The sequence below is a fragment of the Pan paniscus genome, chromosome 9, assembly GCF_029289425.2.
Source record: "Pan paniscus chromosome 9, NHGRI_mPanPan1-v2.0_pri, whole genome shotgun sequence".
Taxonomy (NCBI): domain Eukaryota; kingdom Metazoa; phylum Chordata; class Mammalia; order Primates; family Hominidae; genus Pan; species Pan paniscus.
Window position 1 is genome coordinate 69,962,225 of NC_073258.2, and position 11,306 is coordinate 69,973,530.

The window sequence follows — 11,306 nt, forward strand, 5'->3', positions numbered from 1 at the left end:
CACAGAACTGGGGGGTCAGCCCACCGAGGGCTGGACCACTTCACCAGGGGCAGGCTGAGCAGGCTCCAGGGCCTGCAGTTAGAAGGCCACGTTCCAGGTGGCTGGGTGCGTGAACCTGGTGGTACTGCCCACGTCTCTACTCATTCCCACCTGGAGCTCGGAGTGCTGCCCGCCTGCCTGCTCCTGGCTCTGCTCTGCAGACGAGGGGCCCAGCTCTGTCAGCCACGTTTCCTGACTGGGGGCACCAACACCTCTGCCATGATCTCTCTCCATGGGACCATGGGGTGAGCAGGCTTGCCTTAAGGCTTGTCTCAAAGGAGCCAGGGTCCTAGGTTGCACACCAGGAACCCAGGATGGGGCCCTTCTGGGGGCTGACCAGAGGCAAAAGGGCCAGGCAGGAACCCTTCTAGCGTGGCGCTGGCTGGGCTGTCATCTTGGGAGGGCTCCCAGCCTATCGCTGGGTTGTAGAGAGATGTCTGGGCACTGGGAGGCTGGCTCAGGGATCTCAAGACAGAGAGGGGCATCCTGAACGGGGGCAACAGGAGGAGAGGCAGCAACCCACTCCACGGAGCCTCCGGTGGACACAGGCAGGACCATGGTGGCCGGCCCAGGGCCTGGCATGGAGGAGGTGAGAGCTGTGGCTCTCAGAGGCCGTGGGGGCCTCCGAGCTGAGAAGGGGCACTGGGATACGCCGGCACAGGACAGCCCGGCTGACCACGGCTCCCTCTGGCAGGGAGTGGACAAGCCACAGGAGCGGGAACACGGGTGTGTGCAGACCCAGCCCCAGGAGGAGGCCTGAGAGCAGAGGCAAAGAGCAAAGTATGCGGGAGAGCTGGCGGGGGGTGCCACCCGTCCCGGGACTCTGTGCCCTTGGGCGTCCTCACTGTCGGAAACAGAGACCCAGGGTAGGACTGTGGGCATGAAGCCTTCCTGGCTGCAAGTTATAAAATGTTTATTGATATACATTTTGTCTTTTATAAAACTTCCGTTGGCCACATTGGGCCACTGTACACCACAGTGCCAGTCCCCAGGTGGCCAGGGCGGAGCCAGTGTCCACTTTTGGGTGGGGGCTGGAGCCAAGAGGCTGTCCAGGAGCTGCCCAGTGGGTCCTCATGGCCTGCGGGATACCTCAAGTGCTCCCGGAGGCAGCCTAGGACTGGCTCGTCCCGGAGTCAGAAAAGGCAGGTCAACTACCCAAGGTGGCCAAAGGCCCTTCCTGTCTCCAGAGCCTTGACATAACCAGAAATCCCCCCATCAAAGTCACCAAATGACTCGACGGGGGGAAGGGAGGTTGTTTGCAGAAAGACTTAGCTACAAGGCATGTGAACCAGAACTTTCTTCCAGACACCATTTCCTTCACATTTGCTCACTGATAATGCCTTAAGAGGATCGAATCTCTGGAACAGCCCTGAATGGCAGGGATGAGGCTGCTGGCCTGGTGCTGGCTGGGACACAGTCAAGGAGGGCTGACCCAAGAGGCAGAGGTGGCTAGGCTGGGTGTTGACCTCCTCTCTTTTACCAACCAGCCTAGGGCAAGGAGGGGCCCCACCACCTAGGGGCAACTTCTGTACAAGAGGTCTCTAGGGGAGCAGAATGGGTGGGGGAGCCGGGCAGGGGCCACAGGGTCTGTTTGCTGGTGGCTGCCCAGTCTCCCAGCCACCCCTGGAGTCCCTAGCCCAGGGAGAAGGAGGCCCGAGGAGAGGAAACAGATCTTTCTTCTCCTGTATAGACTCAGAAGCAGGTGCCCATTCCTGTCCCAAGGCGAAGGGTCTTGGAGGCCGCTTCCTGCCCCTGCCTCCTCCAGGCGCTGGAGTCTCAGGAGGCGTTCCCCGGGGGACACTGCATCTCCATGGTGACTGTGTTGGGCGTGCTGCCCCCGGCCTCCCCCAGCTCAGCGCCGTCCCGCAGGGCCCGCTGGAAGACCACCCTGAGCGGCTCCCACAGCCGCTGCGACTTGTCCCTCCCGGCCAGGAAGTAGACGATGGGCTTGGCGCTGCTGTTGATGCAGATGCACAGGTCAGTGACGTACTCGGGGAAGGGGGCCGGGATCTGGAAGACCCAGAAGAGGAACCAGTCGATCCCTAAGTAGATGGAGGACACCAGGAAGACGGAGACCATGGCCAGGATGACGTGGTTGAGCTTGGCAGAGCGCTGGCGCCGTCGGGCCCGGCACTCCACGTGCAGGATGAGGGCCAGGCAGGGCAGCACCATGAGCGGGCAGCAGAGCAGGAACAGGAGGATGCCCAGGAAGATGTCCATGTGCCTGCAGGCCGCGCCGGGGGCCCCGCGGCCCAGGAACACGCAGAAGTAGTTGTGCAGGCAGGTGACCAGGAGGGACAGGACCCACAACAGGGCGCACACCACGGCCGACAGGCGCTTGGGCCGCCGGCGCCAGTACCAGGCGGGGAAGATGACCGAGGCGCAGCGCTCGGCGCTGACGGCCGGCAGGAGGCTCACGCCGGTAAGGAACATGCAGAGCCCCAGGACCCGGCACACGCTGCGGATGTAGTCGGCAAACGTGCCCAGGAAGCCCCCCGTGTTCAGGATGGAGAACACCGCCTTGCTGAAGAGGTAGCCCACATCGGCGCTGGCCAGGTGCAGGAAGTAGATGGAGAAGGGGTTCCTCTTGATGGAGAAGCCGAAAAACCAGAGGACCAGCCCGTTGCCCACCAGGCCACACAGGCAGAGGAGCAGGAAGATGTAGTTCATGACGGCCGGAGGCGGCAGCATCGCGATCTGCTCGATGGTCAGGAAGCCCCGGCTGTAGAGTTCCGGGGCCTCGCTCAGGCCGGGGCACATCTGCGCAGGTGCAGAGAGGGACACCTGTGATGCCGGCTGGCCCCCACCCACAGACCTGCATCTGGGGCCCAGCGTGGGGGGGGGGGGTCCCAATTAGGGACTTGGGGCAGGGAGGGGGTCTGTAAGGCAGTGGCTGTGGAGCAGCTAACTGGCTGCAACTCTATCCTCAAACGCCCCTGACCTCACCTGATGTTAACTCTCCGTCCCAGCGTCTAGAGCTAGCAGCACAGAATGGTGCCTATAGGAGTAGAGGTAGCACCAGACAGTGCCCAGGAAGGGTGCCAGGCTGCCCACCGGTCAGAGTAGACTGTCCAAAAAACGTCCAAGTCGCACAAAAAACTGCAGAGCCTTTCCTTTTTTTTTTTTTTTTTTTTTTTTGAGACAGAGTCTCACTCTGTCACCAGGCTGGAGCATGCAGTGGCACGATCTCGGCTCACTGCAACCTCTGCCTCCCAGGTTCAAGCGATTCTCCTGCCTCAGCCTCCTGAGCAGCTGGGACTACGGGCACGCAGCACCATGCCCGGCTAATTTTTGTATTTTCAGTAGAGACGGGGCTTCGCCGTGTTGGCCAGGATGGTCTCGAACTCCTGACCTCAAGTGATCCACCTGCCTCCCAAAGTGCTGGGATTATAGATGTGAGTCACTGCGCCTGGCTGAGCCTTTCCATTTTTAAGAAGAGCAAAGAGACATGACTCCTAAACACAGTGTTAGAATCCTGGATTATACGCTGGATCTCAACAACTGCTGGAGAGGATATCGTTGGGACCACTGGGGAAATGTGAGTATGGACGATGCAGAGATAATGGCATTGCATCGGTGTTGCAGCTTTTGAATGTGACAATGTACTGTGGCTACGCACATTTTCACTATGTGGCTACAGGAACGTCCTTGTTCTTAGAAGATACAGGCTATTTGGGCATCAAGGGCTTGGTGTCTGCAATTTACTTTTGTTTGTCTGTTTGTTTTTGAGACAGAGTCTTGCTTTGTCAGGCTAGAGTGCAGTGGCGCGATCTTGGCTCACTACAGCCTCCGCCTCTCAGGTTCAAGCAATTCTCCTGCCTCAGGCTCCCGAGTAGCTGGGACTACAGGCACGCACTGCCATGCCTGACTAATTTTTGTATTTTTAGTAGAGATGGGGTTTCACCATGTTGGCCAGACTGGTCTCGATCTCTTGACCTCAGGTGATCCGCCCATCTTGGCCTCCCAAAGTGCTGGGATTAGAGGCATGAGCCACCGCACCCAGCCTTGCAATTTACTTTCAAATCATTCTGGGAAAAAAAGCCTATCTGCCAAGAGATAGAGAGAAAGCACTTGTGGTGAAGGGTTAACGATAACTGAGCTGAGGTGAGGTATTGGTGGGCATTGTACTATTCTTGCAAAATCTTGCAATGTTTCAAGAAACACGAAACTATTTGTAGAAATAAAATCACTTGTAAGTTACATTTAAAAAAAAAAAAAACGAGTGGATCTCGGCCTTCCCCGGAGCTGGACCCTGTCCTCTAGTGGGATGGGAGGTGGCTTCCTGATGAGCCAGGGTTGCCCCTGGGGTTTCCAGATTGTGGGAAAGTCCAGGGGGTCCCTGGGGTGGAGGAGAGGCAGCAGCTATTTATCAAGCTGCAGGGAAGCATTTCAATACTTTAACTGTTGGTGTGGCTGTAAGAGTGCATCCCAGCTGAGTATCGGTCCTGCCCTCAGGGTCTAGGCTTGTGTATAAATGCATGCAGGTGGGCCAGGTGCAAGGAACAGGTGAGAGGGAGCACAGTGGCAAATCTGAGAGCCCCTCTCTTGAGCGAAGCGGGCAGCCTGCTGTGCTCCAGCTGATGGGGGCCAGGGATTGGGTGCACTGGAGTGGCTTATCGTCCTCCCCCGCTCCCTGGAGAAGCCTGAGCTCTAGACTGGAATGTGGAACACCCGATCTTTAAATGTTAACATTTAAACACGCTGTGCAGGCCAAACAACCCATCTATCTACAGGCTGGCTCAGCTCTCCAGCAGTCCTCTCCGACCTTTCCTCCCAGAGGCAAAGGCTGCCTGCCCGGAGAACAGTCACTCCTCTTCCCACATCCAGCATCTCCCCCCAAAGGCTGGTTTCTGTTCCCACAGCTCAGGGCTCCCTAACAAAACAAAAGACAAGGTTATGAAGGCAGGATCCATTCTGCCACCTTCAGATGACTCCCAGCTCTGGCAGAAAGCTGGGTCCTGAGAGACTGTTCTCTGGGTTGGACACCCCGTTGCAAAGGGAGGGACCTCCTAGCCTGCTCAGGTCAAGGGGAATCTGAAAACAGGACTGAAGGTGTTGGCAAAACTCTGGGGAGACTCTGTGAGGTCAGGGCAAGCACTGTAAGGGGGCCCTGCTCCCTCCCTGCCATTCTCTAAATACATTTATAGGCTCAACCCCTGTCGGCTGGTCTGTTTGCCCCAAATCCCACTCCTTAGCTTCTCTTTCCTGTGGGTGACCTGGACACTCTTCTGGGCTGGGGAACTAGACCGTAGGATCTGGTGCCCAAACAGGCCCAAGAGGACCAGCTCAGGTGCTGGGAAAGAGCTGGGCTTCAAGGGGCTGGATGGAGGCGGTCAGCTTACTCAGTGCCTCTTGCATGCATGCACGCTGGAAAAAGTCTGCAATCCCCTCCTTGGAGTCAGAGGGGGAGGCCGGGTGAGTCACTGGGCGTGTAGCTGCCGTGACCAGCCGCATACTGCCTTGTAAAATGCCTGCTCTGGAGCCCGGCCCCACCCTGGGCTCTGCCTTTGCGCTGGGAGTTTCTGCAGACTGCCCCACCCCACCTACCAGTCCAACCTCTGCCTCCTGCGGCCGCCACTCCACAGCAGTCACTATGGGGAAGAGGGAGAGGGCCCAAGGCCCAAGGGCGTGGGGGTGAGATCCCCAGGGCTGGGCTGGAGTTGCCACTCTGCTCCTGACCCAGGGGCTGATCCCAGTCAAGTTACTACCTGGGTGTAAGCCTTAGTTTCCTCAAATGCAGAAGAGGATGGATAGGAATTCAAGAGATCCTTCGAAGTTGAGAGCGAAGGAAATCCCAGAATTTTCAAGGGATTCAGAGAAGTAGGGGACTAGGTTGGCTGAGGGCAGGAGGAGGGTCAGCCTGGAGGGGTTGTCAGAGTCTCAGGGTGGGTGACTCATGACTAATGGACCCTGGCCTGGGGCAACACTCTCGGAGTGGCCCAGGACCCCCTAGGCTCCATGGAGCACATGACATCAGGGCCACCTTGGAGTCAGCGTCCCAGGGCTTCCTGGCCCGCCTGGCTGTAGTAAGTAGCTGACTGCCCCACCTCTGCAGGGAAGAGATGAAACGAGACCTTGCAAGGATGCTACAAGGCGACCACAGTGTCAGCACAGCGAGGGACCTTGAGGTCCAGTCCTGGTGCTTGCCTCACTGATGAGGACAGGAGGGTAGGAGGGTCCAGGGAACTTGTGCCCGGCCACATAGCCCAGAGGAGCCCACTGCCCACGGTGGGTCCAGAGCTGGAAAGTGGGGCCAGGAAGGGGGGGATGGGGGAGGAGATGCTGGGCTGGGTCTGCCCCTCCCACCCACACCCGTCTGGGCAAGACCAGGGCCCTCCGCCTGTGGCACTTACCGTGTTCCTGTTGCCGGGATGGGCCTCCCAGGAGCAGTTTCCAGCCATCTCCAGGCCTGGCGCGTCTGGGCCCCTGCTGGCAGCTCACCAGTCTGCACACCCACCTGGCAGAAGCCCAGAGAGAGGGTGGATGAGGACAGCAGGGACCCCTCCCCTTCCTGGACCCCCGTGCCTAGGCCCCCAAGGCCTGTGGCTCTCAGCCATCACCTTAGAGGAAAGGCAATCACCCCACACCCTCAGCAGCAGGGGCATTGTGGGACTGTCCTGGTGAGATTCTGGAGGTCACCCCTGGGGCACGGCCCCCTCCTGCCTGTGGACTCCGCGTCAGCCCCACCGCAGCTCACTGGAAAAGAAGCCCTCTCCTTTCCCTCTTCTTGTGAGAGTTCTGGAGCCAGGCTGCTTTTGCAGACATACATTTACTTCCCCACACACATTTTTGGGGCACTTCCTTTGTGCCCTGCCTGGTGTGGGGACAGGGGTTTCCCAGCAATCGGTCCCAGAAGGAGGAGCAGGGGAAGAGGGATCATTCCTGGCAGGGGCGACCTGCTGGAGGAGGAGGGCTCTGGCTGAGCCGCGGTTTGTAACATGCTAAGGCATCTGGCCTTTCCCCTACATGTGCCTGGGAGGCAGGACAGCCCGGTCATCAGCATCACTGTCACCACCACTTACCCTGCCAGCCCGCCTACACCCATCATCTGGTTTGGTCCTCATGACCAGCTATGGGCCAGGTATCCTCATGCCCCTTTGATGGGCGCTCCTGGGCTTAGAGGGCGAGGTCACCTGCCCAAAGGCACACCCATAGCCACGCCATGCCCTGCAGCCTTGCAGATTTGTGTTTCGAGCAGCTGCCGTAGGGAGGGACTGCTGGCATAGAGAGGGGAAGCTGCATCCACCCTAGGGCTGCCAATGGGAGGCCTGGGGTAGGGGGTGACCCTGCTGGAGGCTGGTCCACCTTGGCCGGCCAGATCTCATGGGTCTGCCTGCCTTGGGTCCTCTGGAATTGATCCCTGTCCCCCAACCTGAGCTTCACCCCTTGGAGGAAGCTTCTCCCCGTGAAGCCCTGTGCCCCTTCCCCGCAGGGAAGCATCTATTATTATTCCCTGCTGTACTGGGGGGGGGGGGGGGTAAACTGAGGCTGTGAGCGGAGAAGGGCCTTGCTGGGCACAGCCCAGGTCGCAGGCTGCCGGGCCCCTCCTCTCCCAAGGGGAGAGCTGGGCATCCCGCTCAGCTCAACTCCCCGGAAATTCTTTCCTCTGCGCCGCGCGGGTCCGCCCGGCCTCAGCCAGCCACGTGCCCCCGCCCGCCGCCCACTCCTCCCGCCCGGGGGCGGGCCGTACCCCTGGCCTCCGCGCCCACCATTGGCTGGAAGAGGTGGCCGTCTGCGCGTGTGGCCCGCCCCCTCTTTAACCCTTGGCCTCCCGGAGCTGGTGGCGCAAGTGTGGCCCCAGGGGCCGCTCCCAGGACCCTTCCCACCCAGTGGCCTGGCTCCCCTCGGCCCCGCGCTGCCAGACCGCGCCGCTCTGCGCCTTCAAAGGGCGTTTGCGGGCACCTGTGCCTGGCCTACGGGTGACTCAGCCTGGGGTCTTCGGGGTGTCCCAGGGTGGGGGCACCTTGTGTGCCGGAGTGAGCCAGTGCATTGTGATGTGTGTGCAGTGGGCTTGCAGATCGCTGGTGCTGCGACCTGTATGTCTTAAGTCTCCCTCCTTGGACTCCAGTTGGGCCATTGTCCCATTGCCACAGACAGGCCGTAACTTCTCCACGCTCTGGGGCCTGTCTGAGCTTTCCTGCCCTGCAACCCCAGACCTATCACCTGCCCTCATCCTTCCGGGCGCCTGGTAAGAGCCCCCCAAGCTCTCTCCATTGCCCCTACTCTTTTTGGTGGCCCTTCTGGACACCCACCACCCCTAGGTCTGGGCCCCCAGCCTTGTTTCCAGAGATGTCCTGACTCACAGGAGCCTCATCCATTCACCCTGGCCAGGCTAGACCCCAGCCACACCAACTAGTGCCCCAAAGGCAGTGGGCTGGGGCCCCCCCTACGCTGCAGGTGGGCATGCAGTGGGGGCCCCCAGCTCCCCTCTCTACCATCTGCATCCCTCCATTATGTGGGTGTCCCTGTGCATTTGTCCTTGTCCTGCCAGGGACAACCTGAAAAGCGATTTCACGCATGCACAGAAAGATCTAGAAGCCAGCGGACCCCAGATGGGCCATATTAAAGGACATGTGTGTGACACGTGGATGGGGCGTGCGTGTCAGTACATGTGTATATGTGTTCCTCTGGGTGGGATCTGGGCTGCTATGACAGAACTAGTTTCCACTGAAGCCGACCCAAAAAGCTGCCAGCACAGCTCACACCTGACTCTCCCCTCGGAGCAAGCCCAAGGGTGGCCTGGCCACCTGTCAGCCTCCTGCAGCCTTGCCCGCAGGAAGCTCCTCCTCTCCCTTCACCCCATCCCACCATGACCCAGCCCCGACGCCGCTGGGGCTGTCCCAGCCCCTCTCCTTAGCTGCTTGTGCCACCATCAGAGGGGCCTGTCTCGCTCCCCCAGACACAGAGCCTCTGTTTTCCTCACTCCGGGCCTGGAGTCCCCTGCTTAACAGCTTGGATTGAAGAGGCTTGTCTGGGGGGACTGAGACCTTGCAGATCATTCCAGGAGCCGCCTCCATCCAAGGCCAACAGCTTCATCAGGCCGCAGGCCTGGGAGAAGGTGGGACTGCAGTTGCCCAACATCCTGTGGCTGCCCACACGGACACCCCGTGTGCACCCCAGGGCTGAGAGCAGGGGGAGCCATCTCCCTGTGTGTGGGACACTGCCTGCTGGGTGTTCCGTTCCAGCCCCTCTAGAATGCATGCTTGAATGGCCAGTGAGGCTGGGGGAGGGACCGAGAGGGAGCCCTCACCCCCAGCAGCACAGAGCAGGAGCTGGACGGTGGGGCTGGGGGTGAGGCCAGCTGGGAGGGGTCAGGTCCTGCCACGGGAGGGGGACTTTTAAAGTTCCTCCATGGCCCCGGAACCCTGGAGCCTCAGGAGTGGCAGGGGAGCTTCTCCGGTGAGTGACAGCCTCTCTGGGGTCTCAGGGCTCCCTGCCTGGGGCCTTAGGATTTCTGGGAGCTGCCTGCCCCGACAGCGTCCACCTCTCTGCCCCGACAGTGCCCGCGTCATTTTCCTTCCCTGCCTGGCCCTCACCCTGCAGCCCCGGTTGTTGGAACACCCTCCCCTGGACCCTGGGCCCCTGGAACTACCTGCAGCTGTCCTGATCCGCCGAGGCCTCCTTTTGTGGAGGGCTCTTCCTGTGACTCCCGCCTCCGGCCAGCCGACCCGCCGGGGCAGCAGGCCAGCGCCGAGCGCGGCCCGGAGCCTTGGAAAATAGGAGCTCAGAGTAGAGACCTCTCCTGCTGGAAGAGATGGCTTTGGAAGCAGAACCCGCCCCAAACCCAATTCCTGGCCCGGCAGGAGGGGGAGGGGGAGGGGAGTAGGAGGAGGGGCTGAACAGGGCTGAGCGGGGATGAGGCTTCAGGAAGGAATGCCCCGCTCAGGAGCCCCCCCAGAGCCCCACCGGGAACTCATCTCTCCGCCTGGTGACGTCACGTTGGCCCGAGCACTGCAGCCAGAGTCCAGCTGTTCATCTCCCTCGCATTCTGCTGCTCGGCAAGGCTGCCCAGGAGAGGGAGCACCGGCTGTACACTTGCCTGGCGTCTTTGGTCTGCCCCCAGTGGGCATTTCGGGGCAGGCTGGCCCAGGAGGGGCTAGTCCCCACCCCGTTGTTTTAATTTACTCAGGGGCTGATACAGAGCAGTGGGGGGCAGCAGGGCGAGGGCTCCATGGAGGGGCAGTGCAGAACTGGCAGAGGTGGTCAGCACCGCCCAAGCGGCACCCCTCCCCCTTCCCACCCCGGACTCGGCCTGGGCCCCCTGGGGGCTTATGGAACCAGGAATTCCCTTTTCCCCAGCCCTAATAGCAATCAGATGGCGCAAGTGGAAAATCACGGCGCTCGGCGAGCAAGCTGGAAATTGGCGGGCTGTGGTGCCTGGTGCCTGCGCTGCTCAGCGGGAGGATGAGTCAGGTCCCCCTTCCCCATTGAGCCCCTGGAGGCGGGCGGTGGGGGGGGTCCTGGAACGCGTTCATGCCTGGGGCACTGAGCATTGGTAGGGGTGGGGGTGCAGAGTCGGGGGTGCGGGAGCCAGCAGGGTGGCCAGGAGGAGGGGGTGATGAGAAGGCTCCCCTCCTACCCTGGGCCAACTTTCTCAGGGTCCAGGAAGCCCGAGGGAATTCTGAACTTTCCCTGCAGGAGTGTAGTGCCCAGACTGGGAGAGATGTGCCTCTGTGGGCATCTTGAAGGGAAATGAGAAGCGGAGCTGCCCCTGCACCTGCGCCGGGAGCTGCCTGCCTCCTGCTTGTCCTGGCCATGTGCAAACCTCAGCGTGGAAGAGGGACTCTCGCACTGCTCCCTGCGTGGCTCAGCTGGCCTCCTGGGGTCCGTTTTTCAGGGATGGGGTGAGGAGGGACTCTGGGATCCTGGAGGCTCACGGGCCATGCCTGAGGCTGAGAGGCTGGAGGCAGCAGGCAGGGTGGTGACCCATCCCCTCCTCTCCAGGGCAGCCAGCTGGGGCCCAGCTGGAACGCTTGTTTACATGGGGAGGCCGGGGGAGGCTGAATCCCAGCGAGTTCCAAGTGTAATTGCGTTTGGACACTTAAAAGGAATTGTGTGAAGTGGGCAGAGGCTCTGAAGTCCACCGCCTTATTTGGTATGGAAATCTGTTTCTCTCAAAATAAGCGAGAGGCGCTTGTAAACGGGAAGGTCGTCCTGGCCTGAGTTTGTGGAGTCCCCTTCCTGTGGGCTTGGTGTGTCCGGCTGCTCTGGTGCAGTACCGCAGACCAGGGGCTTATCGGAGCAGGCGTTTGTTTCCCACGGCTCCG

At 60.7% G+C, this 11,306-nt stretch overlaps 1 protein-coding gene across 2 annotated transcripts; it reads right to left on the reverse strand.

The window, feature by feature from the left end:
• Positions 1–935: 935 nt before the first annotated feature.
• Positions 936–10,373, reverse strand: MRGPRF (MAS related GPR family member F). Of its 2 annotated transcripts, none has more exons than XM_003828760.7 (3): positions 9,632–10,373; positions 6,393–6,496; positions 936–2,799 (listed from the first exon to the last, which is right to left on the reverse strand). In XM_003828760.7, exons 2-3 carry the CDS (start codon positions 6,438–6,440, stop codon positions 1,816–1,818), a joined length of 1,032 nt encoding a protein of 343 aa, XP_003828808.1. In that variant the 5' UTR covers positions 6,441–6,496; positions 9,632–10,373; the 3' UTR covers positions 936–1,815. The 2 variants fall into 2 exon arrangements, with proteins under 2 accessions (XP_003828808.1, XP_063464276.1); XM_063608206.1 differs by lacking the exon at positions 9,632–10,373 and adding an exon at positions 7,062–7,691.
• Between the last annotated feature and the right edge of the window lie 933 nt (positions 10,374–11,306).